This window comes from Peromyscus californicus, unplaced genomic scaffold (genome assembly GCF_007827085.1).
Source record: "Peromyscus californicus insignis strain IS unplaced genomic scaffold, ASM782708v3 Scaffold_20__1_contigs__length_68692818, whole genome shotgun sequence".
Classification (NCBI taxonomy): domain Eukaryota; kingdom Metazoa; phylum Chordata; class Mammalia; order Rodentia; family Cricetidae; genus Peromyscus; species Peromyscus californicus.
In genome coordinates, this window is record NW_026294503.1 from 2,058,346 (window position 1) to 2,084,402 (window position 26,057).

The window sequence follows — 26,057 nt, forward strand, 5'->3', positions numbered from 1 at the left end:
AGGCCTATGGAAAATTTATTACACAATTTTAATACATATTTTTAAGGTAACCACTGAGATGAACTAACTAGCATCTCTTTGCTTTAGTGTCTACATTAGAATGATGCCTAACTGAGCTGTGACTAACTGACAATATAGAGTAGATCTCACTGTTCTGACGTCAGTGTTAGCTTATGCCCCGACAACACACCAAATAGACAAGAGCAGATGATATCATACTGTCTGCAAAACAGAGGCTGGGCCGATCGCACTAGAACAAGCAGTTTATGTGTCCTTGAATCCAGGCGTTTGGTTTCTTTAGCTCCTCTATATATCTGTTGAGTCAATGGATGACTACCAAGAAACAATATATTGAAAAAGTGAATTTGTGTGACACTACCCCAGTTCTATCTGGTAAATGGGAAAATCCATTTTCTTTTTTTTTTTTTTTCTTTTTTTTGTTTTTTGGGGTTTTTTTGTTTGTTTGTTTTTTGTTTTTGTTTTTTGAGACAGGGTTTCTCTGTGTAGTTTTGCACCTTTCCAGGAACTCACTTTGTAGACCAGGCTGGCCTCGAACTCACAGAGATCCGCCTGCCTCTGCCTCCCGACTGCTGGGATTAAAGGCCTGAGCCACCATCGCCCGGCGAAAATCCATTTTCATGTCAAGATTGCTCAAGTTCAATGACTAGCCTTATGTTCAACATAGTTTCCAAAACAAGATTTTTAGGTCAGAAAGTCTTATTAGTGGAGAGTTTATACAACATATATTTCAAATTATATTTGTTTAATCTAGGAGTTTTTCCTGACTAGGAGATATTCATATAGGTATTCAATAAGTAGAAAATGTCAGAGCAGGTAAATATGTGCAGCAATGGATATGTATTCCAGAATACATACATATACATCAATATATCATATTATATTAATAGTTGACAATTTAAAAAAATTAAATGTAAGGGCTTAGTATAAAATACCTGTGATCATTCTCTTCTGTTTTGTTTGTTTTTTGAGACAGGGTCTCACTATGTAGCTCTGGCTGTCCTGGAACTCACTGTGTAGACCACACTGGCAGTACTACTCTCAGAGCTCCGACTGCCTCTGTCTCCCAAGTGCTGGGCTAAAAGTGCATTCCACTACACCCAGCTATCAGAGATCATCTTAACAGCTGGATCTTCCTTTATAGCATGCACTCAGACAGAAAGATTAAATTAATAGGCACAGGCACAAAAGTCCATTCCTCATTGAGTGGCTTATCTTTTTTCCCCATGTGTGTGACAGGGTCTCACAGTAACCTGGAACTCACTATGTAGACCAGGCCGGCCTTGAACTCAGATATCCACCTGTCTCTGCCTCTTGAGTGCTGGAATTATAGGTCTCTTCCATTATTCCTACCTCAAAACTCTTTCCTTTCTTAAAATTTTGTTTTGAGACAGGGACTCATGCAGCCCAGGATGACCCTGAGTTATTGATCTCCCTGCCTCCATTCCCTGAGTGCATACTATCACGGCAGGTTTATACAAGAGTCATTCTTGAAAGAACTCTCTCTCAGAAGTAAGATATGCTTCAATATAAAAGTCTTACAAATTGCCCACTAGTCCTGTTTTCTCTAGCCTCTCAAGTACTTTCCCACTTTTCGACATCTGTAGACATTTTTGGTACTTTCTGTACTTTTATCTTTAATGTGACTACTGAGACATCAGAAACCTTTTTAAAAATTAAGGATTTGTTTATTTATTTTTGTTTTTTTGAGACGTGGTTCCTCTGTGTAACCCTGGCTATCCTAGAACTCACTCTGTAGACCGGTCAGGCCTTGAATTCACAGAGATCCACCTGCCTCGGCCTCCGGAGTGCTGGGATTAAAGTGTGCACCATTACAACCCAGCAAGGATTTACTTTTAAATGTTGTGTATATATGTGTGTATGGGTATGTGGGTATAAATACAGGTGCCCACGGAGGGCATCAGGGTCCCTGGAGCTGGAGTAAGGAGAGGTTGTGAGCCATGTGACATGAGTACTGGGAATTGAACTCGGGTCCTCTGTAAGAGTAGTAAGTGCCCTCAACCACTGATCCATCTCTCTAGCCTGAAACTTTTTTCTTCTTTTATATTGAAAAAAAAAATGTTTGGCCACTTTGTAGCCCAGTTTTGTCCTATTAGTACAGTTTCTGGGGCCGAAGCGATGGCTCAGTGGTCAAGAGTACTCGCTGCTATTGCAGAAGACAGGAGTTTGGTTCTCAGCACCCACACAGCTGCTCACAACCGTCTGTAATTCTAGTTCTGGGGGATCCGATGCTCTCATAGGCACCAGGCATACATGTGCTGCACATACACATGCAGGCAAAACACTCATACAAGATAAAATAAAAATAAATCTTAAGAAAAGATAACTTTATTAAATTCTGTACCCAACTGGGAAGGAAATGGTGAATAAATGCTTTCTACAATAGGCAATCAATTATTTTGCTAGCCTCAAATCTAGGAAATACTCAGGCCAGACCTTGAAACTCTTGGCTGGAAGTGTTCACCACTTGGGAGGGCCACAGGATGGAAGTGTGTGGTTGACTTCTGTGATCAATCACGGTCCACACCCGTGGTATTCTTTTCCATTTGGCCTTTACATGTAAGAGCTCAAGTGATGCTCATTGTTTTTGAAGAGTCAAAACACCCATTTACTGTTAACAGATGTTTCATTACAAACTTGGCCTTGAATTAAGAGATGCTTTTAAAAGGGAAATGCTTTCTCCGTGCTCAAAGGATCAGAGAATGCTGGGTGGCTTCGTCAAGTAACTGTAGCTGGGTTTACATTTGTGCTTTCAGACTCCAAGCACAGGGTTTCTATAAAGACAGTTGGGTTCCAGCTCTTACCAGAGTCTCTGGCCCAGGGGTGACAATTCCAACTGTCATCTCACCCCAGTGGCTCAGTCGGATGACCAAGGAGTTATTTCAACTAGTAATTATTTTATTGATTAGTTTTAAGTTTCCTGAATATCAGAGGTGTTAATCATTTGAAGTGAGGGGGCCTAGAAACAGGTTTCTATCTAGGTACAAGACATACATGGAATACTTAGGCAATAATTGTATGGAACGTTTTATTAAAATCCTTTTTCTCAGTAACAAGTAAATACATGTTCATTGAAGAAACTTCAGAAAATATAGAGTTCAGAAATAAATGTTATTCATGATATAATCAACTAAAAATCATTGCCTTTAACATGCATGTACATGAGGGGATATTTTCCTTTTGTTTTCAAAACATGACTCTTACTGGACTATTGAGTCTACTGACTGGGAACAGCTCTTCTGGAGTCTGTTCATGAGAACCCCCTAGAGAGATCAGTGAGAGATGGCTCCAGGAAAACTTGCTTTAACAACAGCTATCAATTTGTGCTAGAGAGGAAGCAACTGTGCCTAAGTGTATCTGCACTTGGCGGGCAGTAAGTTATGGCTTAGAGCAGTTTACTAGTGAACTAAATGGGGTATTTGAAACTATGATTATCTTTTCCCCTGGGGCAGGGATTGAACCTAGGACCTTATACTTGCAAGGCAAGCACTCTACCATTGAGCTACAACTCTTGCTTGGAATTCCTTTTAAAAATAATTATGAAGCCTGATGGGTTGCTATTGCCAGGCAAACAGCAGAAGTTGGAGACTCTAAGTCTTTTTGAGGTCTGGCTCATTTTTATTTTTATCCACAGGAGCCAACACAGATTTGGCATTATATGAATACTCGTCTATGACAAATGTTCCTTATCATTGTGTAATCACGGCAGTTTCCTTATAAGTAATTATAATTGGCTGTGGGAGAAATTATGGCCAAAATTTTTATAGAATTATTTTGTATCACTGGCTCAACATTTAGGACTTTGATTAAGCAAATATGTTATTAGAACTAATAAAGTATTTGAAAGCCTACTCTGGTGTATTAGTTTGAACTGTTAATACACAGATAAAAATTTCTTTTGATATATTGTGCCCTTCAGAAAAAAGCTAACTCTATATACTCTGAGGTAATGACTATGACAATAGGCTGAGTGTGGTGGCCCCTTTAATTCCAACACTTGAGAGGCAGAGACAAGTGGATCTCTGTGAGTTCAAGGCCAGCCTGGTCTACAAAGTGAGTTCCAGGCCAGCCAAGGCTACACAGCAAGACACTGTTTCAAAAATAACAAAAATAAAAAGAATATTGCTGTGGAAAAATCCCTCTGAACACTGTGAATATGTATTACTCTCACTGGTTAATAAAAAAGCTGACTGGTCTATAGCAAAGCAGAATAAGGCTAGGCAGGAACCAAACTGAAATGCTGGGGTGGGGTGGGGGGAGGGGAGGAGTCTGAGAGACATGAGCCAGCCGCCCAGGAAGCACAAGACATGCTAGAGGACAGGGAAAGTCACTGCTAGGGTCCTGGAGAAGTCCCACAAAAGACCACCATCTACATATGCAAACAGGCATAAGCGTTTATTATCTTGAGAAAGATTCCAGCATGCTGGGACCAACCATCCTACACAAAGACAAAATAGTGATGCCTTGAGAGGAAAGTATGAGCTCCTTTTAAGCATAGCAAAGGGGAGATCCTAAGGCAGTTAGGTCATTTTAGATATGATTGGCTCAAGCAAGTGGCAATCACATCAGTATGTTCTAATTGGCCAGGGATAGTTAGAGGCTAGTCAGGGTAGTTTTCGATTTTTGGGCAGGCCTGGACAAGTCCCTGGTTTTGTCCTTGAGCTGCTGTGGAGGCTGGCTGTCCTAGCACACACTGACTGTGGGGGCTGGCTCAGTGGCCAGGCTTGGTATGTCCTATCTCCCTGGTCCCTACTGTCAGGGGTATCAGTGATTGTCTTTTGTTTGTGGCCCTCCCAGAAACTGCTTGCTCAGTCTCAGGAAACTGAAATTGTGGCCTGATCTCTGAGACTTTGAGGCCTATTATGGCATCTGCTCAGTCCTCTCAGCCATGAGTCATGTGACAATACACTGATTAATAGAAATGGGTTAATTTAAATGTAAGAGCTAGTTAGTAATAAGCTCATACTTTCCTCTCAAGGCATCACCATTTTGTCTTTGTGTAGGATGGTTGGTCCCAGCATGCTGGAATCTTTCTCAAGATTTTGTAATTAATATAAGCCTCTGTGTGTTTATTTGGGACCAGGCAGTTGAGATAGGAAAACTCATTCTACAGAATATGATAATAGTAAAGAAATATGGGTGACTTGTTTTTGGGTAACTTGTAGAATGTTAACTTTTATTTATTTGTTTATTTTGAAACAGGGCTTCATGTAGCCCAGGGTGGTGTCCTAGAACTCACTATGCAGCCAATGATGACCTTCTAATCCTCCTGTCTCCACTCCTGAGTGCTCATTCTAGGCATGTGCCTGGTTTACTATAACCATGTCTAGAAGGCCAATATTACCATTCTTCTTCATATTTAACAAAATGTAGTGAGTGCTTCTCCTTTGGTCTGGAAAGTCCAGATCCGCCATAAACAACTCAGTTAACATGGGTGCCACATCTCATTTTATTTCCAGATTTTTCATCTAGTGTTTGGTTTGGAAGTCATGATCAAAATGTGAGCAGGGGGTTGGGAGGGTGTCTCTGTGACCTCCATGGGGAGCAGAGAGATGAGCCATGGGAGGTAAGAAGGCAGATTGGCTCAACATGACTCAGTAGCCACTGTTGGTTTAAACTTAGGAAGTGTGACCCCCAAGTCATTTATTTCAGGCATATTTACACACAGTGTAATTTGGTGAAAATTATTCTGGTGATAATTAACTCAATCCCATGTGCATAACAAAGCATACATAAATCTCCTTGAGGAACAAAGTAAGCTAAATACCAATTAGACATGAACTCTTTGTAAAGTCCATGAAGACACTGTTTTAGTCAACATTCTACTGCTGTGAAGAGACACCATGACCATGGCAACTCTTATAAAGGAAAGGATTTAATTGAGGCTTGCTTACAGTTTCAGAAGTTTGGTCCATTGTCAGCATGGTGGGAAGCATGGTGGCACGCAGGCAGGCATGGTGCTGGAGGAACTGAGAGTTCTATATCCAGACAGGCAGGCAGCCCTGGGTCAGGTTTGCGCTTTTGAAACCTCAAAGCCCACTCCTAGTGGCAGACTTCCTCCAACAAGGCCACACCTCCTAGTCCCTCCCTACTTAGCATATCAAAGTGGACCTGGCTGCCAGTGCCTCCCAGCATCTTTCTGTCCCTTTCTGTCCCTCTTACAGGGTACAGCTGGCAGCAGACCCACCCCTAACCTAAATTCCAGCCCAGGGGCTGGGCTGCTCTTCCCCCAGGTGCCCTTGCTATGTAATCCAGCAATCTTGGTTACCGGCCCCGTTTTTGTCTACCCTTTACTCTCCTGGCTCTCCCCTCCCTGTTCTCCTCACATGGCCCTGCTCATGGTCATGTTCATGCTGGATTCTCCTAGATCTCTGCCTCTGGCTGTGCTCTTCCCCTTTATCTACAATAAACCTTCTTCTCCACCACACCTGTGGTAGGGTCCATGAGAAGTGCCATAAACGACCACCAGACACTATGCAGTCAACACGAGCATTTGATTCTCCAGAGCAAAAATTCCAGCATGCAGGGCTCAAACCATCTGACAAAAGGGCAAACGGTCACCCTGAGAGAAGCTCGAGGCCCCTTCTAAACACGGCTGCGGGACTTCCAGCTGTGGTTAAGTGTGCTTTGAAGTGATTGGGTAGAGACCCTTACTGGTACAGGAATCATTTTATGATTGGCTCATGATGTCTGGTCAGCAACTGTGGGTGCTGTGTCAGGGGTCTGTTTGAACGTTTCCTGCTTGTGGCCAGGTAGGACCGTGATTGGCTACCAGACTGAACATACTTCCTGAGGGTCTGATTGAAGCCAGACATGAAGTCAGCATAAGATGGTGGGGTAATATGTGGCAGAGGTCTTAGCAAACTGGCCCCTGGGGAAACAAAACAAAACAAAACAGCTGGCCCTATTAGGACTGGTCCTGTTATAAGAGGGAACGGCTGCTTCACCTAGGAGCAGTCATGTCCATCCTTTTCATTTCTTTTGCTCATTTATCTGATGCTGGCTCAAACACTGACAAATGGCTGAGATGCCTATTTAACATATTAAAGTGGACCTGGCCTCAGCCATTTGTCCTGGGTTTGAGACCTAACAACAGAAAATGCCCAACAAGGGGTTGGAGAGACGGCTCAGCAGTTAGGAGTGAGAGGACTTAGCAGACACCGTAACACCTGCTCAGTCTTCTGTCAGAGGTCAGGCCTCAATTTCAGTTTCCTGAGACTGGGCAAGCAGTTTCTGAGGAAGCCATGAACAAAGGACAATCAGTCTTTAATGCCCCTGACAGCAGCTCAAGGTAATAACCAAATAAGGACAGAGCCTGGGACTTGTCCAGGCCTGCCCCAAAGTGGAGAAGCTGTGACCTTCACCAGCCCTTGCCAGCCCTAGCTTAGGAGGCTCTTGAGCCTCCACAAGCCCTGCAGTGGTTTGAAAGAAAATGGCCCCCAAAGGGAGTGGCACTATTAGGAGGTGTGGCCTTGTTGGAGGAAGTGTGTCACTGTGGGGGTGGGCTTTGAGGTCTCTTTTGCTCAAGCTTTGCTCAGTGAGACAGTTGACTTCCTGTTGCCTGAAAGTCAAGATGTAGCCAGCATGTCTTCCTCCCAGCCACCATGCTCCCCACCATGATGATAATGGACTGAACCTCTGAAACTGTAAGTGGGTCACACCAATTAAATGTTTTCTTTATAAGAGTTACTGTGAGCTGGACGGTGGTGGTGCATGCCTTTTATTTTGTTTTTTTTTTTTTTCGAGACAGGGTTTCTCACTTGGTAGCCCAGGCTGGCCTCAAACTCACAGAGATCCGCCTGGCTCTGCCTCCCGAGTGCTGGGATTAAAGGCGTGTGCCACCACCGCCCGGCAAATGATTCCTTTTTTTTTGTTTGTTTGTTTTTTTGTTTTTCAAGACAGGGTTTCTCTGTGTAGTTTTGGTGCCTTTCCTGGAGCTCGCGCTGTAGCCCAGGTTGGCCTCGAACTCACAGAGATCCACCTGCCTCTGCCTCCTGAGTGCTGGGATTAAAGGCGTGCGCCACCACTGCCCGGCTGGTGCATGCCTTTTAATCCCAGCACTCGGGAGGCAGAGCTAGGTGGATCTCTGTGAGTTCAAGGCCAGCCTGGTCTACAGAGGAAATCCAGGACAGGCACCAAAACTACACAGAGAAATCCTGTCTCAAAAATCAAAAAAAAAAAAAAAAAAAAAGAGTTGCCGTGGTCATAGTGTCTCTTCACAGCAATAGAAACCTTAAGACAAGCCCCTTCTCCAAGGTTGAGGCGGAGGAGTCTCTGACCAGCTAAGCTCCCTGCACAATGTGTAGGGAGCCCCAGGGTTACAGCTTTTTGTGGATCACTGCCCATGCCGGGGTGGGCATTTTGGTTATTCATACTCCTAGAGGCAATAAACTAAGAGGCTCACTAAGGTAGACTTAGATGAAATCATATCTTTGGCATGTTGTTGGTGTCCTATCTAGGGTGAAGAGACATTTGTCCACATATGAAAAAAATCACCTTACCAATTCCATAGTAGCACTGATATAAAACGTTAATTTTAAAAATACTGGTTTGTACAGGCAGTTAAATCACCTAACATCTAGCTACATAAAAGACTATTCTACTGTAGTTACTTGAAAAAAGTTTTTAAAATATAGTTTTAAGTCTATTGTAGCTGGGAGTGGTGGCATACACCTTTAATCCCAGCACTTGGGAGGCAGAAGGAGGCAGAGGTAGGCAGATCTCTGTGAGTTCCAGGCCAGCCTGATTTACAGAGTGAGTTCCCAGACATCCAGGGTGGTTATACAGAGAAACCCTATCTCGAAAAAACAAACCAAACTAAACCAAACCAAAGTCTACTGTAGTTTTAAAACCTATACCTGTATATGGAAGCAAGTTGTAGAATAATGTATATGGTGACAGTTCATTTATGTAAACAGGGAAAACAAAGGCAGATAATCAAGTATGCCAGCTTCACAGAGAGCACCTGGCAGTGGTGCCCCCTGGGAGAGGTAAATGGAAAGGATGTGAACCAGGAGATCAGTCCTTTTCAACCTACGTTACTCATTCTACCATGAGAAGTTACTCATGTGGTTGTCTGAAACGCTGAAGGCTTTAGAGCTGGTACACCATCAGGCCTGGCTATCCCAGAGGCTGAGGCAAGAGTCTAGACAACATAGCAAGGTGTACATGTCTCAAAAATCCACCCAAACAAAGCCTTTACAGTGGAGATGGGGGAACGGCTTAGCAGGCCAAAGCACTGGCTGCTCTTCCAGAGGACCTGGCCTCATCTCCCGCCATCCACATAGTGATGCACAACCTTCTAACTCCAGCCAAAGATGACCTGATACCCACTTCTGGTCTCAGCAGGCATTGCACACATGTGGGGCACAAACAGACATGCAGGCAAACCACCAATACACATAAAGCTTAAAGCACAAACATATGATAATTGTGGTGGTCTGAGTAAAAATGGTCCTCATAGGTCCACAGGGAGCAATACTATTAGGAGGTGTGACCTTATTGGAGGAAGTGTGTCAATGGGGGTGGGCTTTGAGGTTTTAGAAGTTCAAACCATGCCCAGTATGGCACTCTTCCTGCTGTTTGCTGATCTGGATGTAGAACTCTCAGCTCCTTCTCCAGCACCATGTCTGCCTGCATGCTACCATGTCTCACCATGATGATAATGGACTAAACCTCTGAATCTGTAATCCAGCTCCAGTTAAATGTTTTCCTTTATAAGAGTTGCCATGGTCATGGTGTCTCTTAACAGCATTAGAAATCCTAAGATAATAATTATACACAACCTAATTCTAAGTGTAAAAATGTAGAATGTCAGAAATAAACTTTGAGCAATGAAATAGCTGGAGATTTAACTTCACAATTTCTACTCCCCTTTTATTAGGCAGCATTATTATTATTATTTTGTTTTCTGAGACAGGGTTTCTTTGCATAGCCTTGGCTGTCCTGGAACTTGCTTTGTTGACCAGGATGGCCTCAAACTCAGAGATCTGTCAGCTTCTGCCTCCTGATTGCTGGGATTAAAGGCATGTGCCACCATTCCAGGTACTAGGCAGTATTTTTAATGTATAATTAAAGTGTCAAAAAAAAAAAAAAAAAGAGACTACTACCACATGAAGGGAAAGTTACACATCTATTTTTATTTCCATTAGAAAAATATTATCTGTGTAAGATTTTGGTTCACTCTATTCTCCTGTACTATTCAAGTTTAAGTATTTTGATTGAGTTTCCTACATCTAACATGAGAACTAAATATTTCACATGAGCAAATTAATATAATTTAATTAATTAAGTGTGCTCTTTACTATTTGTCATGAACAACAGCTCATTGGTCCCTTTCCTGCTGCTCATCTGAGTAGCTGTGCTGAGCCTTCCCTCACTCAGCACAGAGTATGCAAGTACAATTAGAACATCAGCCAGTGTTCTCAGCAATCTCCAATTCACGTCAAGTCTACATATATAAGGTTATTTCCACGATTACCTCAGCTACTCTGGTCACGTTTATACTTCCCAGCATCATTTGTAAAAATTAAGGTGTGAAAGACATTCCAAAGAAATCCAGAGTCAACATCAGCATGGCCACTTATAGTGATGCTGTGGTGAAAGGTCCCAGGACAGCAATTGCTTCAATTTCAATTCGACTTCCCTGTAAGGAAAACAAAAAAGTTACCATCTCGGTCATCTAATACAAATTAAGGTTCAATAATCCCTTCTAAAAACATATGCAACTAATGGCAACATAGTATTTTTACCTTTAATCTCGTCATAGGGAGCCAAGAATAGAGAGAATCCACTAAGAGCCTGCACAGGCCAGGCTACCATGCTATGCACATCCATATGCATTAGCTCATCCAACACCCACAGCAGCCCGAGTTGGAAACAGGGCACTGGCCTCGGAGAGGCTGGTAAAGCTGTCCCACGTTGCAAAGACAAACAGTGAATGGCCAAACCCATGTCTCTTGATTCCAAGTTTAAAGCTCTTTCAACTACACTCAATGACTCTTCCCAGTGACAGCTAATTGAAACAACAAATGACAGTGCTGGGTGACACAGCGTCTTTACTGGTGAGTTACAGGAAGAGAGCAGGACCTGCTGCAGGGGTACAGTATGGGCAGGAGGCATAGCAGAGAGGCCCTAGTGACCAAAACCACAATGCTGGCATTTGTGTGCCACTGGTTTAGAGAGCATCGCTCCAGTGAAAGGTCTAGACTCTTTATTATATGAGAGCCAGGTGAATCTTTTTTCTATTAGGATTAATAATAATAATAATAATAGCCAAATTCTCTGGCCAATGCTCTAAAATAAGGAGAAACTAGCAAGAGAGTTCGTTTCCCACCTTGCTGGTATGTACAGGAGAGCAAAGGCTGTCCAGGTCTCCACAGAATTCTACACTGTGCTCCATTTTTAGAAGTCCTTACTGAAAGGAGGACACTGAGGCTGAAGTCGGACTGCAGGGTGACACACAGGAGGGCCACCACGCACCACTCCTCCATGTGAAGGCTTTACTACAGAACTAAAACCCTGCACAAATTTCATTCCCTAAGTAACATTACAACACAACTGCTCTTCAAGGTTTTTCTCGTAATTTAAATCTTTGGATTGTGTCATGCCCATGTGTTGCTTTGTAAGATTTCTTAAGTTTTTCCCAGGTACATAGCAGTTATCTGGACTTTACCTTTAGACTATATTTCTGAGAAACAAGAACTATACTATTTTTAAGTGCCCTTTCAGAGTGATGGTTTGTGTGCCCGTGCACTGGCCTTCTTACTGTGTACTTACTCTGGGCAAAGCGGCAACCTGGTACGCAGCTCTGGCAGGAAGGCTGCTCTTGAAATCTGAATGCAGAACGTCAGGTTAGTCTCAGCAGCAGAAGCAAGAGTCTGGGAACTGCCTCATGGCCTGGCCGGTTCCCACACACAAGCGACACTTCAGAAAAGCTGAATTCAGATTGTCTGACAAGATATTCTGCCACATGACTTTACGGCATTTAGTACTTTCCTAAATATTTTACAAAACAATGAAAGACATAATCTGGCATTTTTGTCTTATGATGAGAATGGGTTTGGGCTTTAAAAGGATACCTATGGAGCAGTTACCAAAATAGAGAATGGATCCTTATCTTCAGCAAGGACTTTCCCATTAACTTCGGCCTTCTCTGATATTTTTTCCACACCACACCTTTATTTCATCCCACCAGGAGACAGGGACCCACTTTCCCCACGTTGACAATGACAGCAACAGCAGCATTTGCTGAGTGCCAGCATCTGTCCTAAGTGCTTTATAGGTGACTCATTTAATGATTCCAACAGCCTCCTAAGGTAGCAGAACACTGTCCTCTCTTTACATACTAAGAAACCCAAGCATGGAAATGTTAATAACAACTCCTGATTTGGAGAGAGCCAGAACAAAGACAGTAGCTAGATCATATCATAGCAATAGCAATAAGCCTATCTGTCTAAAAAAGTTTAGGGTAAGGCTTAAAAAGTCAAAGAAACAAATAATAAAATTAAGCTTTAGGAAAAAGAACCTGCAGGGTTTATGTATCTTCTATTTTTCGGAACTTCAAGAGAAATATTATTAGATCTTTTCCATGAGGGCATACTGTCTGTTTCCAAGCAGAAGGTGGACTGTGTCAGGATAAAAGAGCATTTTAACATCTCCGTCACTTTTACTTGCCAATGATACTCATTTATATTAGCAGATTTATTTCCCTTTAAAAGTAAGCAGGAATAAAGACAAATTACTCACACATTTTGTAGATTTCATTGACCGTGCCAAAGTCATTTATGTCAGCCAACAAAACAGTTGTCTTTACCACTAGAAGATAAATGTTTTCATTCATCAGACTCAAAACAAGACTTAGAAAGGCAGTGTATGATTTTATGACTATCTCAATGAGAACAGGACTCAAATGGGACTGAAGAAACGGAATGAAAGTGCTGTTTCCCAGACCATGACATGTTGTCGGGTGTCGTATGTCCTTCACAAAGACTAAGGAAACACCGAACAACACACATCAACAGTGGTAGGGGTGTGGCTCAATGGTAGAATGCTTGCCTGACATGCATGAGGCCATGAGTTGAATCCTGAGCACTGAATATAACACAAACAACAAAACCCAGCAACTAACACTGAACAAAGACACAGTTGCTCACCATTAGTGAAGTCACAGCCTGCAGCTTTCAGAATCTCACCCAAGTTTGTAAGAGCCTGTGAATCAAACCAAGAGAGGTCAGAGATGCCAATGCTACAGAATTACTTTAACTGATGTTTCCACACAGTCAGTTATGTATTGGTTTCCTTTAGTGGACTGAATCTCTCTGAAATGTAGTGAGAAGACTGTATTATTCAGTAGGAATACTGGAATAGAGATGGATATGGTTGGTTAACTTGGGGGTTAAGGCAAGAGGATGAGGAGTTCAAGGTCACCTATGGCTGCATAGTGAATTCAAATCTAGCCTAAGCTTCATGAGATCCTGTCTCAAAACCCAAAACAACCCTTCTCCCCCAAATCCAAAATAAACCTCAAATAATCACACCATTATTATAAGTTTTATATATATGTTTGACACTGAGGTCTCTGGAAAAACCTTATTTTAAAAATTCTAGCCTCAATTTACTCTTCTTCCTCTCCATTTAGATGGTAACAATATAATATTTGATTTTTTTTAGATTTATTTTTAATTGTGTGTGTGTGTGTGTGTGTGTGTGTGTGTGTGTGTGTGTGTGTGTGTGTGTGTATGTTTTGTGTGGGTACATACATGTGAGTACAGGTACTCACAAAGACCAGAGGTGTCAGATTCCCTGGGAGCTAGAATTACCAGCTACTGTGACCTATCTGATGTGGGTGCTACAAACCAAACTTGGGTCCTCTGCAAGAGAAATAGGCTGCTTTTCAGTCCCTAGCCATCTCTCTAGCCCCTTAATATATGAATAAAGCAAACTATTTAAAATATATAATGAAAACCATACCTCATCCCTTCTCTCCCACTCTCCAGAAATAACCACAATTTCAAGTTTTGTATATTGGGCTAAAGAGATGGCTCAGTGGTTAAGAGCACTGGTTGCTCTTTCAGATGACCCAGGTTCAATTTCTAGAACCCACATGACATTTTTCAATTATCTATAACTCCAGTTCCAGTGGATCTGATGTCCTTTTTTGACCTAAGAAAGCAGCAGGCACATACACGGCACACAGGCAGACATGCAGAAAAACACCCACACACCTAAAATAAAAACCAAATTTCTTCTATATCCTTCTAGAAACAGTGATGCCTATACTAGCATAACCATGTTTGTTGTTTTTTGGACAGGATACAGGCTGACCTCAAGCATACTATGCAGCTGAGGGCGGTCTGCAGTTTCTGATACTCCTGCATTCACCAAATGCAGGATTAAAGGTGTACACCACCATGTTTGGTTTTATGTGGTACTGGGGATGAGTCAAGGGCTTTGTGCATACTGGGCAAGCATTTGACCAACTGAACCACAGCCTCATCCACAAATATACCTACATCCCACATCCTTTCTTTTTTTTTCTTTTTTTGAGACAGGGTCTTACTGTGCAGTCCTGGATGTACACATGGTAGCATATGGTACATTTCATCCTGTATCTTGCTTTGCTTTTACCATGTAGCAATTAATAATAGAGAGCTTTTGTATAAATTAGTTGCATAGATCTAGGGTATAGATCCCGTAAAGATAGACGTTTAGGTTGTATTCTATCTTGGGTCTTACAAATGACTCATGGATTAGAACAGAATTCCTCCTGTGTGTTCTCTCTCTCTCTCTCTCTCTCTCTCTCTCTCTCTCTCTCTCTCTCTCTCTCTCTCGCGCACGCGCGCGCGCGCACACACACACACACACACACACACACACACACACACACACACACACACGGAGAGAGAGAGATGGAATTCAGGACTTTGTGTGTACTAGGCCTATATCCCAAGCTTCCACTTTTTTTTTTTTAAGCATGTTGCATGTCATTGTTGATATTTTACTCTTACTAACCAATGCTGACTTTTTTACTTCTGTGGTGGTGACATACTTTGGGGAGAGGAGGGAGGACATTGTCCCTGAAAATAAACTTTCCAGCCTATCAGGACACATCAGCACACAGGTGATAAGGAGGAGACTTCCACTCTTCTCTATTGTTAAACCATCTTAAAGAGGCTGGATTGACGGCTCCATGGTTAAGAGCACTTGTTGCTGTTGCAGAGGACCAGGGTTGGATTCCCAGCACTACATGGTGGCTCATGACCACCTGTAACCCCAGTTCCAGGGAATCCAACAGGCACACATGTGGTGTACATACATGTATGCAGGCAAATTATTCATACACATTGTGGTAGTTTGAATGAAAACATAGGCTCATAGGGACTGGCACTATGGGAGATGTGGCCTTGGAGTAGGTGTGGTGTTGTTGGAGGAAGTGTATCACTGGGGGCAGGCTTTGAGGTCTCAGAAGCTCAAGCAATAAAAACCTAACAAATATAGAAGCTGGTACCAGGGACTGGGTGTCTTAGTTAGGGTTTCTATTGCTGTAAGAGACACCATGACCATGGCAACTCTTATAAAAGAAAGCATTTAACTGAGCTGGCTTACAGTTTCAGGGATTCAGTTCATTATCATCATGGCAAGAAGCATGGTGGTAGGCAGGCAGACACGACGCTAGAGAAGGAGCTGAGAGGTCTACATCTTGATCCGAAGGCAAAAGGAAGTGAACTGTGTCCCATACTGGGTGTACCTTGAGCATATGAGACCTCAAAGCCACCCCCCCACACACACACAGTGACACACTTTCTACAAGGCCACACCTACTCCAACAAGGCCACACCTACTCCAACAAGGCCATACCTATAGTGCCACTCCCTATAGATCAAGCATTCAAACATATGAGTCTACAGGGCGATACCTATTCAAGCCACCATACTGGGGCATTACTGTGATAGGCCAGACCATGCTTTTCTTTGGAGGAATGTGGACTTTGGATTGAAAAGGAGTTGAATGCTTTAAATGGGGCTTAATGGGCCATCCTAGCAGGAACATGGATGATGGTGCTCAGTGTGATTTAAACTGTGGGTACCTGGATCAAGAGGTTTCAGAGGAGAAGAATATTGTTTGTGGCCTATAGACTGTTCTTATGATATTTTGGTGAAAATGTGTCTGTTTTCTGCCTTTGTCCAACAAATATGCCTGAGGCTCAATTGAAGAGTTATGGATTTACAGCTTGCCAGAGGACATTTCCAGATAGCCTAGTACTGACTATGTTGTTTTGTTTTTAGTAGCCACATTTGTGCAGATCTATAAGGAAAAGGAACAGGATGAGCAAGGAAAGTTACAAAATGTACTATCTGAAGAGAAAAGGGGTACCAGGAAGTGGAATAGAGCTAAGTATTCAAGGAGATAAACAGATTAAAGAAAATCCTGATATTAAATGGAATAAAGGGAGTGGTGGCCTCAGGGCAAAACCCCACCAGGTAAACTTCCAACTTGTGAAAAGGAATTCAAAGTTTAGAGCAGGGTGTGGTATTGCACATCTTTAATCCCAGCACTCTGGACGCAAAGGCAGGTGAATCTCTGAGTTTGAGGTCAGGCAAGCTTAGGCAGTGAAGGAAATCATCAAAAACAGAAAGCTGGTAAAGATGTAATTGAATAAGGGGGCCAGCCCCAACAAGCAACACAACTTGGGCAGTTTTGGGCACATGGTTCTGGCTTTAGGGTCAAGGATAGAAGAGAGGGGTTATGGAATCTCTCTCTGACTAAGGAAATCCGCTGAAGCCCGGTATGTGTCAGGGGTATCCCTGAATGGAGGAGGCCTAGAGATGGAGATCTGAGGAGCATTTGACATCAGACGTGGAGATGCAGAGTTTGGAGTTTGCCTGGCTGGCTTTTGGTCTTGCTTTGGCTCAGTATTTCCTTACCAGTATATTTCTTCTTTCCTCCTGTTCAGAATGGTAATGTATATCCTGTGCCATTGTATGCTGGAAGTATGTGATCTGCTTTTTCACTTAAATTTTAAAGGAGATTACAGTTAAAAGATGACATGAATCTCAGAGGAGACTCTGAATTTTGGACTTTTAAACAATATTGAGACTGTTACAGACTATGGGGACTTTTGAAGTTGGACTAAATGCAGTTTGCCTTATGATACAGCTATAAGGCTCTGGGAGGCAGGGAGTGGAATGTGATAGTTTGAATGAAAACAGCCCCCTAGGCTCATAGGAAGTGGCAATATTGGGAGATATGGCCTTGTTGGAGGAAGTGTGTCACTGGGGGTGGGCTTTGAGGTCTCAGAAGCTCAAGCCAAGCCTAGTGTTTCTCATTCTCTTCCTGCTGCCTGTGGATCCAGATATAGAAGTCTCAGCTCCTTCTCCAGCACCATGTCTGCCTGTATGCCACCATGCTTCCCACCATGATGATAATGGACTAAACCTCTGAAACTGTAAGCCAGCCCCAATTAAATGTTTTCCTTGATAAGAATTGCCATGGTCATGGTGTCTCTTCACAACAATAAATCTCTAAGATACACATAAAATAAATAAATCTAAAATTAGTTTTTAAAAAAATCTTAAATCAAGCAGTGACTAACTGAAAACACATCTATCTGTTGATGTCTACCACACTAATCAGGGTCATAGACTATCGATACTGCTCAGTATACAGAGTGGTAGAAAGAGCCTCTAATCTGGAGTGACTCACCTGTTTAGCTTCTTCTACTACTCCTCCTGGCACAAGCTGTCCACTGGAAGGATCCATGCCTACCTGTCCAGAAATGTAAAGGGTCCTGTCCACTAGCACAGCTTGGCTGAAATGAACAAAAGCCAATATACATGTAAAATAGACAACATAAAAGTCAATACTAAAATAGTAACTTACTAAGATACAAAAAGTACAATTTGTAAAATAAAAAGCTGATAAATATGACTTTTAATAAATTAAAGTTTTGTTTATTGAAAGACATCTTTAAGAATGTAAAAAAGTCAGAGGGTGGGAGAGAATATTTACAACATATTTACAATATTTACAGCAAAGGACTTGCACCCAGAATATATGCAGAACTTGTAACTAAATAATAATAAGATACACAACCTGATAAAACACAGGTACTTGATTTTGGTAGATACTCCATAAGATATACCAACTACTAAGGAGTGCCGGAAAGAGGCTATCACAGGTACACAAATCTAACTCTAAGATGCCACTGACATCACAGCAGTGCCAGGAACACGTCACACCCGTGAAGAGCAAAACGCACCAGAAAAAGGAGAGTGCCGGGGCCTTCACACACACTTAACAGGACACACTCCGGAAAACAACTGAGCCATTTCTTAAAATTTCAACATATACTCAACATACTACCCAGACTATCCCATCCCCCAGGCAACTATGTAAATGAGAATGAAAACACATCCCAAACTTGGCATGAATGTTTGGAAACAATGTTCCAATAAACAAAACAAACCACTGATCCAATGGATGACTATACATTGTTTGATGAATCCCAGCAAAGGTACCCCCGGGAGAAAGGCTAGTTACTGCTTGTTGTATAGCTCTAGATGCATTTTGAGAGTACGTCATTCTCCACAGTTTACTGTGAACTTGCGTATGCACATTTTTCATTAATTTTTACAGCTCTGGCATACTACATTATAGAGATACTTCAATCCCCTTTTCTTCCATTGTCGTTTCATATGCGATTACACTGAAACCAACCCCACTCCCTCTAGTGTCTTCACTAGAGCACAGAGGTCTCCTCCTTAAAATAGTATTTTAAAAGTTTTTTGAGACAGGGTTTCTTTGAATCATTGGCTGTCCTCGAACTCACAGAGATCTGCCTGCCTCTGTCTCCCAAGTGCTGGGATTAAAGGTGTGCACCATCACCCTGCTCAAAAATAGTACTTTGGGGGCGGGGGTTGTTTTTGCTTTTGAGACAGGGCTTCATCATGTAGTCCTGGCTGGCCTGAAACCTGCTGTGTAGTCTGGGCTGGCTTGAATTTATGGTGACCCCCCTGCCTCTGCCTCGTGGGTGCTGCATTTACAGATATATGCTACCACAACACACAGATAAAGTACAGACACACACCACCACCCTGGGCTCTAAGGAACTTTCTGTTTGTTTTCTTGAGACAGGATCCCACTCTGTAGCCCCAGCTGACCCTGAACTCACAGAGTCTGCCTGCCTCTGCCTCCTGAGTGCTGGGATGAAAGGACTGTGCCACTATGCCTGGTTTTGAGGAATGTTACGGCAATGTTCTATTCTGAGTCCATCTCCCAGAGTATGTTAGACTGTAAACTTCTGGGGTAGAGCCACACCTCTGTAGCTGTGTAGGGTGACTCTCTGCACACAACATGCATGCTGTCTCTGCCGCTGCTGCTAGGCTAAGCACTCAGCACCAGCAATCCTGGCTGTCACAGGCATGTTCTCTGCAGGACCTCGAAGTGCTGGAGGTGACCGACAATGCAGAGAGCCTGGGTTCTTCTCCACTCTTGGCTTTCCCTCACCTCTATCCAGAAACAGGTAACTGTTGGGCTTGTTAGTGTGTAAGTTTTTCTCGGGTTCAACAATCCCATTAGTTAACACTATTAACTGACCCTTGTGGAATTAGGCCATTTGCACTAGGCCCTTCACAAAATAGCTTCAGTTCTCCCAACATCTTGAAAAAGTTTAAACTCAGGTGCATTATCAATAATCAAAAACTTTATGATAGTAAAAGGAAATCCACTTATTCAGAATATCAAAAGTAATCACTGGAACTGAGGCTACTTGATTTATGTGAATCACCGCAAAGATTTAAAGAGGTTATTTCACAAAAAAACAATTGGCTACTTGATACTTTTTGGGAATGAGAATCCTACTCATCCAGTTGTTAGGTTCCAGAAATTGTCTTGTATTTTTTTTTCAAAGATTTTATTTTGGGGCTGGAGAGTTGGTTCAGTTGTTAAGAACACTTGCTGCTGCTCTTGCAGAGGACGATTTGCCAGGTTCGATTTCAGGCATCCACACGGTAGCACACAACTGTCTATAACTCCAGTGCTGGAGGATCTGGTGCCCTCTTCTGGCCTCTTCAGGTATGTAGTGTACATAGATAAATGCAAACAAAACCTTCATACACATAAAACAATAAAATAGTTTTTATAAATAGACTTTATTTTTATTTATGTGTGTATGTGTTTGTGTGAGTGTATGCCACATTGTGCAGGGTGCCCTGAGGCCAGAAGAGGACATCAGATCCCCTGGAACTGGATTACTGCCAGATGTGGGTCCGGTGCAAGGGCAGGAAGTGCTCTTAACTGCTGAGTCCTAAATTTTTTGAAATACATTTTACTTAGTGTGTGTGTGTGTGTGTGTGTGTGTGTGTGTGTGTGTGTCTGTGTCTGTGTGTGTGTGTGTGTGTGTCTGTGTCTGTGTGTGTGTGTGTGTGTGTCTGTGTCTGTGTGTGGGGTGGATGCACCATGGTAGACACTGGAGGAGTCAGTTCTCTCCTTGTACCACATAGCTCTCAGGATCAAAGTCAGCCATTAGCTGCTTTTACCTGTTGAACCCTCTCACCTGCGCAGGTTCCAGACATTTAAAAGCATTTTTTTCTACTTCCTGGCCAGAAATACACAAGGCATGATGGTCCAAACCTATACTTCCTGTACTCAGGCTGTACTTAGAAGGATCACCACGTGTGAGGCTAGCCTGGGATGTGTGGTGAGTTCTAGGCTGGTTGGGACTAGAGAGTGAGATTGTCTAAACAAATCACACACAGAAAACATCTACCCCAAACCAAACCAACCCTAAAATCAAGGGCAGTAAAACTTTCAAAAACATTCCAGTTAAGCTTCCGGTCCTGATCTGTGCCACATCATGGTTATGCCAACAAAATGGAAAGCCACAGCAGCTCTGATGCTGCAATCCCTCCAGACTCTGCCCTCAGTGTCCTGAAATGTGCTGAGCTGACTAGCTAATTAGTGACAACACCCCATCCATCCCAACGCTGAGGGCTGAAAGGCTCGGCACATTGGAATTCTCTCTAGAGAATTTCACTTGCAGACTGTGACCTTGAAATGGTTGACCTTGAGCTTGTCCTTTTGAAAAATAGAGAGATAACTTAGAGGAGAAAAGTGGTTCCATGGTGCCTGCCACATAACATCCACTAAACTAATGCTTTCTTTTTGTTATATAGGTGAAGGCCTTTCACACTGCATTACTTCTCACACATTTTCGCATCAGTTAAGTATTTGGCATCCACTACACATCTTCCACTTTTGAAATGTTGCAGCTGTAGAAAATCTTCAGCTGATTGACAGTGAAGAGACACGAGATCAGAAACTACTTTTTCAAAAGGAAAATTAGCTCTAGACATACTTTTGTGAATACTTAGAAATTAGCAAGGAGAAAGTTTGCAAAAACACATAAGAGATGATCCAGGGATTTTTGAAGCTGAGGCATTTTGAGAAAGTAAGGTTTTAAGCCAGATGTGTTGGTCCCCATCTCAGAGCTAAGAACGCTGAAATAGACCAGCAGGTACCAGGTAAGTCTGAGCTGCACACACAGTGAGACTCTGTCCTTCACAGCCCCCACAAAACAAAGGGAAAAGAGAGTACCATTTCTATTTAAAAGCACTTCTGGCAAGTGAAGATAAATGTCAAAGGGTGATTTATTTCTTCATCCAGTACATGTATGTTTAGTTATAGTATATAGGGCAATCTCAAAAATCACTTTTGGTGTTACTTGCATTTGATATTAGTGATAAATAAACATGGGCAAACCATTCATAAGCATCACAGTACATGCCTACATGTTGTAAAAACCAGGGATTTGGATAGACATACAGGGATTTGCAGAATATTGCTGTGATATCAGCTGTCCACATGAGTCAAGCACATCTGTTGACGGGTTTACTCTTGTGGATTAAGAAAGGGTTAGGTCAAACTTCATGCTAGTAAAAGAAGCCCGTCACAGAGGACCACATAGTGTATGATTGTTTTTAGAGGGCACGTCTTTAATAGGTAAATCCTATAGTGATGGGAAGTACATACGTGGCTGTGAGGGGCCCGGGGAAGAGGTCATGTGTAGGGAAAGCTTATTTCAGGATGGGTGTAAACGTTTTGATAGAAAGTGGTGATGGCCACCCAACTTTTGAGCAGAGTAAAAGCCACTCAATTGTATCCATTAAAGGAATGTGAATTCTACGGCTTGTTTATTATATCTCAGTAAAGTTGTCACGAAAACCAAAACCAGAAGCTACAACGACAAAAGCCGAGGGAGTGGGTGGTGGGTGGGTGATACCACTTCTAATCATGCCATGCGAGTGGCAAGCATGGCTCCGGAGCCAGGCAGCTCCAGATGGGGGCAAAGTCCCAGGAGTGCAAGCTTCTGGTCACACTGAGGCGCTCCTATTCCCTGAGGGGATCTGGGCGCAAAGTCCCCTTTCTGGACTCAGTTTCCTCGCGCGTTATAAGGGGTTGGTTCTGAGACCCTCTTCCACTCAGACCTCCAGCGGCCGCAGTTCCAAATTCGCGACCCGCGCACACCCGCTCCTTCAGTGCTACCATAAGAAACATTACCTGTAGGCACCAATGGCCGCCGGGGCTTTTGTGGTGCTGATCACCTTTCTGATTACGGACGACATGCTAATCCTCTCACGAAGACCCTCCAGAAGACGACTCTACCACAACTCTTCTCACTCTTCTGACCAGAGCACCCTAGGTACTAGGGTTTTTTTTTTTGCCTCAGGCACCGCCCCGGGCGGGTTCGCAGCGCATGATGGGAATTGTAGTTCGCGCGCGACTCCGGGACACGTGGAGGAAGCAGCGGTGTTGGCGCATGCGTCCTCGGCTCGCTCTCTCAGCCGCTGCGGTGGGAGCGTTCTGACCCGGAGGACCCTCAGAGCGTCTGGCAGGTTGGTGGTGAGGTTTGGGCCCGGCGGGGTCCGTCAGCGCGCGGGGGCCGCGTGTGGGGCCGCGCGCCCGCAGTGGCGGGGTCGGCTCGGGGCATCTTCTCATGCCGAGGTCCATGCTGCCCGGGCGGGCCCTCTTCCAGCCCGGAGCCTCTGGCTGCTGCGCCCGAGCTTTACGATGGTGCTCGCCCGGCCAGGCAGAACCCACTGCCCCCGGGAATGCGCTTGCATCCATTTCCTGGTTCCCTAAAGGACCGGGGTGGGTCGTTCGGGGGAACCAAGCCGAGGTGTAGTGTGTTGTCGGCTGCCTCTCCTCATCCCATGCTTCCGTGACTGGGGACTGGTTTCAAGCTCTTCCTCTAGCTCACGACTTCAGCGATTTCCCATTCACGACCCCAGGTATATAAAGTAGATGTACAGATCAGTTAGCGATAATATATCATATAGAAGTTTATTTTAAAGCAATTCTTTAGTGTATTTGGTGTAATTTTACCATTTACTAAAGATAAAATCGAATTAGCACTCTCTGAAGTAGATGTGCCTGTTTATTTTTTCATAAAGACGAGTCTGGGCGATTTGATACTGCAGAACATAAAGCATGTAAAATGTTTTTCAGAGCTGATCTATTTAATTTTGTAATAGTCAGTGCTGAGATGACATTTTGCCTAAATATGTAGTACAAGCAGAACTATCATTAGGGCCAGTTGTTGGAAAAGTCTATCATCCCAAACCAAATTAATGATTTAAAAACAAACAAGTTAGCAACTCAAACAGCAGTTTTTGAAATTAAACAATGCAACATAACACAATCCAAAGTTGTACTAATTTGGCACATGATGAGAATCCTTTTAGGAAAAACTTAAGCATTTTTTTTTTTTTTTTTTTTTTTGGTTTTTCGAGACAGGGTTTCTCTGTGTAGCTTTGCGCCTTTCCTGGATCTCGCTCTGTAGACCAGGCTGGCCTCGAACTCACAGAGATCCACCTGGCTCTGCCTCCCGAGTGCTGGGATTAAAGGCGTGCGCCACCACTGCCCGGCTAAGCATTTTTTTTTTTTTTTTAAGATTTATTTATTTATTACGTACACAGAAGAGGGTGCCAGATCTCATTACAGATGGTTGTGAGCCACCATGTTGGTGCTGGGAATTGAACTCAGGACCTTTGGAAGAGCAGTCAGTGCTCTTAACCTCTGAGCCATCTCTCCAGCCCAAACCTGTTTTTATAACATTGTTTGTTTTTTCTTTGGTTGTTTTTGTTTTTTGTTTGTTTGTTTGTTTGGTGTCTGTGTAGTTTTGGTGCCTGTCCTGGATCTCTCTTTAGACCAGGCTGGCCTCAAACTCACAGAGATCTGCCTGGCTCTGCCTCCCAAGTGCTGGGATTAAAGGCGTGTGCCACCACTGCCCGCCTTATTTGTTTCTTAACAGGGTAAACATGTATGTACGGTAAAAACCCTGGATTCATAACTTGCCTGGAATCTTGGCTGAGATGTCTCAGGCGGCATTTGCTGGTGTTGCATGGTATGTAAGCATGGATTGTCTAAGCACATGAGTTCTGTGTGCTGAACTGAGGCTGCAGTGAAGACACATGGCACAACACAGCTGAATATTGCCAGAAACACCTCAGATTCATTACACATTTGATTTTTAATTATTCTTGCTAGATTTTTTTTATCACCCCACATTCATCTACATGACCCCATATGGGGTTGTGACCCACAGTTGAAGAAGCTCTGAGGCTATGTATAGCCCCCCCACCCCCATCTCAAGCTGGTCTCTAGGGAGGTCATGCTGTGTCAGAAGGAATAGTACTAGGATAGATGTTCCTATCTTGTTAATGTATGCTTTATAGTCATACTTCATTTATATGTGCATGTTATTATTCAAGAACATTGGGATCTTTTTCATTGGTGTGGGGCTTCATCCTGGAATAAACGAGCTTCCTGCGTGGTCTCCACTGCCTGTTTGGTTCTCTTCTCTTCTTCCCATCTTCGTGCTATAGTCCTGCTGAGTTCTCAATCCTGTGTTCACACAGTGGATTTCCGAACAAAAATTACAGCTCAGATGTTCTTACTGGTTTTTCCTGAGATTGCACATTCTTTCCCTGTGTAGTATATTTTATGGGTGCTCTCAGTCTCCAATTGTTTTGAGTTTTAGGAATAGTGAATGGAACTAGCAAGCCTGGATTGAATCTCAGAATGTTGAGCAGCTTGGAAAATTAAGTCACTAGTGGCTTGGCTACCTTCTCTTGGAGGAGGCACAAGAATAGCACACTCGTCTTTGCCGTGGTCTACATGAATTCTGTGTGTGGGTAGAAGTGAATTCTGATGTTACAGAATTGAAATGCAGGCCTGGTAACTTCTCTTCTGAGTTTTCCTAGCTCCACTGTCCCTACCGGGTACCTTTTCTCCCTTCCCTCCACCAGCCAAACAGTGACTGGCTGTGGCATGGGGGGCGGGTGAGGGCTTTCAGGGCCTGTCTCCGGCTTTATGGGCTAGGCCCGTGCCTGTGTTGGTCCCTTTGATGTGACTGTCCTCTAGGTTCAAAAGTCTCCATTTCTGAGTGTCATCTAGTGTAGGTGTGGAAAAACACATACAGAAATGCATATTTTGTTAAAATAACCTTTCAGGTCTTTAGGTTACATTGCATAGGGTTTTGTTAAAAGTAACATCTCTAGTCAGCCATGTTATGGGTTTATTTCAAAAACAGAAAACAAGTGTTTCAAATTGATTAGAGGGTGTTGAGGTCCAGATTTGGGAACCACTAAGTAAATCCATCAGGTTCTGTGATAGTGTCATTCTTTACGTGTTTTCACTTGAAGTCAAAATCATTCTGTTGCTCTTGTACGTTAAAGATACAGCTAGCTAGCCTCGGCTCAGTAGTCTCAATGAAAATATCAGTAATTTATCTTCAATTTGGAATCAAATGTTTTAGTTATAATTTATTCTGGTGCCTCTTAGTTCATCTAAGAACCAAGATAAAATGTTATAAGTAATTTAATTTTAGTGATCTTATCTCATGTCACTTTATATATTGTTAGCATTTGTATGTAGTTTAATTATTTGGCAATGTAAAATATGCCAGTTGGGACAATTTCATCAAGAAACTTTTCTGTTGTTTGTTTTTTGAGACAAAG

At 43.0% G+C, this 26,057-nt stretch overlaps 2 protein-coding genes across 4 annotated transcripts in view; one reads left to right on the forward strand and one right to left on the reverse strand.

Moving 5' to 3' along the window:
- Positions 1-10,152: 10,152 nt before the first annotated feature.
- Rida (reactive intermediate imine deaminase A homolog) lies at positions 10,153-22,779 on the reverse strand. Its single transcript, XM_052747601.1, has 6 exons — positions 22,597-22,779; positions 17,743-17,848; positions 13,194-13,248; positions 12,787-12,855; positions 11,818-11,873; positions 10,153-10,684 (listed from the first exon to the last, which is right to left on the reverse strand). Exons 1-6 carry the CDS (start codon positions 22,659-22,661, stop codon positions 10,622-10,624), a joined length of 414 nt encoding a protein of 137 aa, XP_052603561.1. The 5' UTR covers positions 22,662-22,779; the 3' UTR covers positions 10,153-10,621.
- Positions 22,780-22,824: 45 nt separating this feature from the next.
- The window catches only part of Pop1 (POP1 homolog, ribonuclease P/MRP subunit), a 31,472-nt gene continuing 28,239 nt past the window's right edge, over positions 22,825-26,057 (forward strand). For 2 of the 3 annotated variants that reach the window (XM_052747600.1, XM_052747598.1), the window contains exon 1: positions 22,825-22,931. The gene's annotated coding sequence lies outside the window, so the exon portion shown is untranslated. Of the gene's footprint in view, positions 22,932-23,031; positions 23,328-26,057 lie in introns of those variants that run through there. The other variant, XM_052747599.1, reaches the window with a different exon arrangement.

Excerpts from the sequence above, each read along its gene's own strand:
- Rida (XM_052747601.1), bottom strand. The coding sequence starts at position 22,661 with ATGTCGTCCGTAATCAGAAAGGTGATCAGCACCACAAAAGCCCCGGCG. Across the intron at positions 17,849-22,596 it reads GCGGCCATTGGTGCCTACAG|CCAAGCTGTGCTAGTGGACA; the intron begins GTAATGTTTCTT and ends TGTTCATTTCAG. Across the intron at positions 13,249-17,742 it reads TAGTAGAAGAAGCTAAACAG|GCTCTTACAAACTTGGGTGA; the intron begins GTGAGTCACTCC and ends TTTGATTCACAG.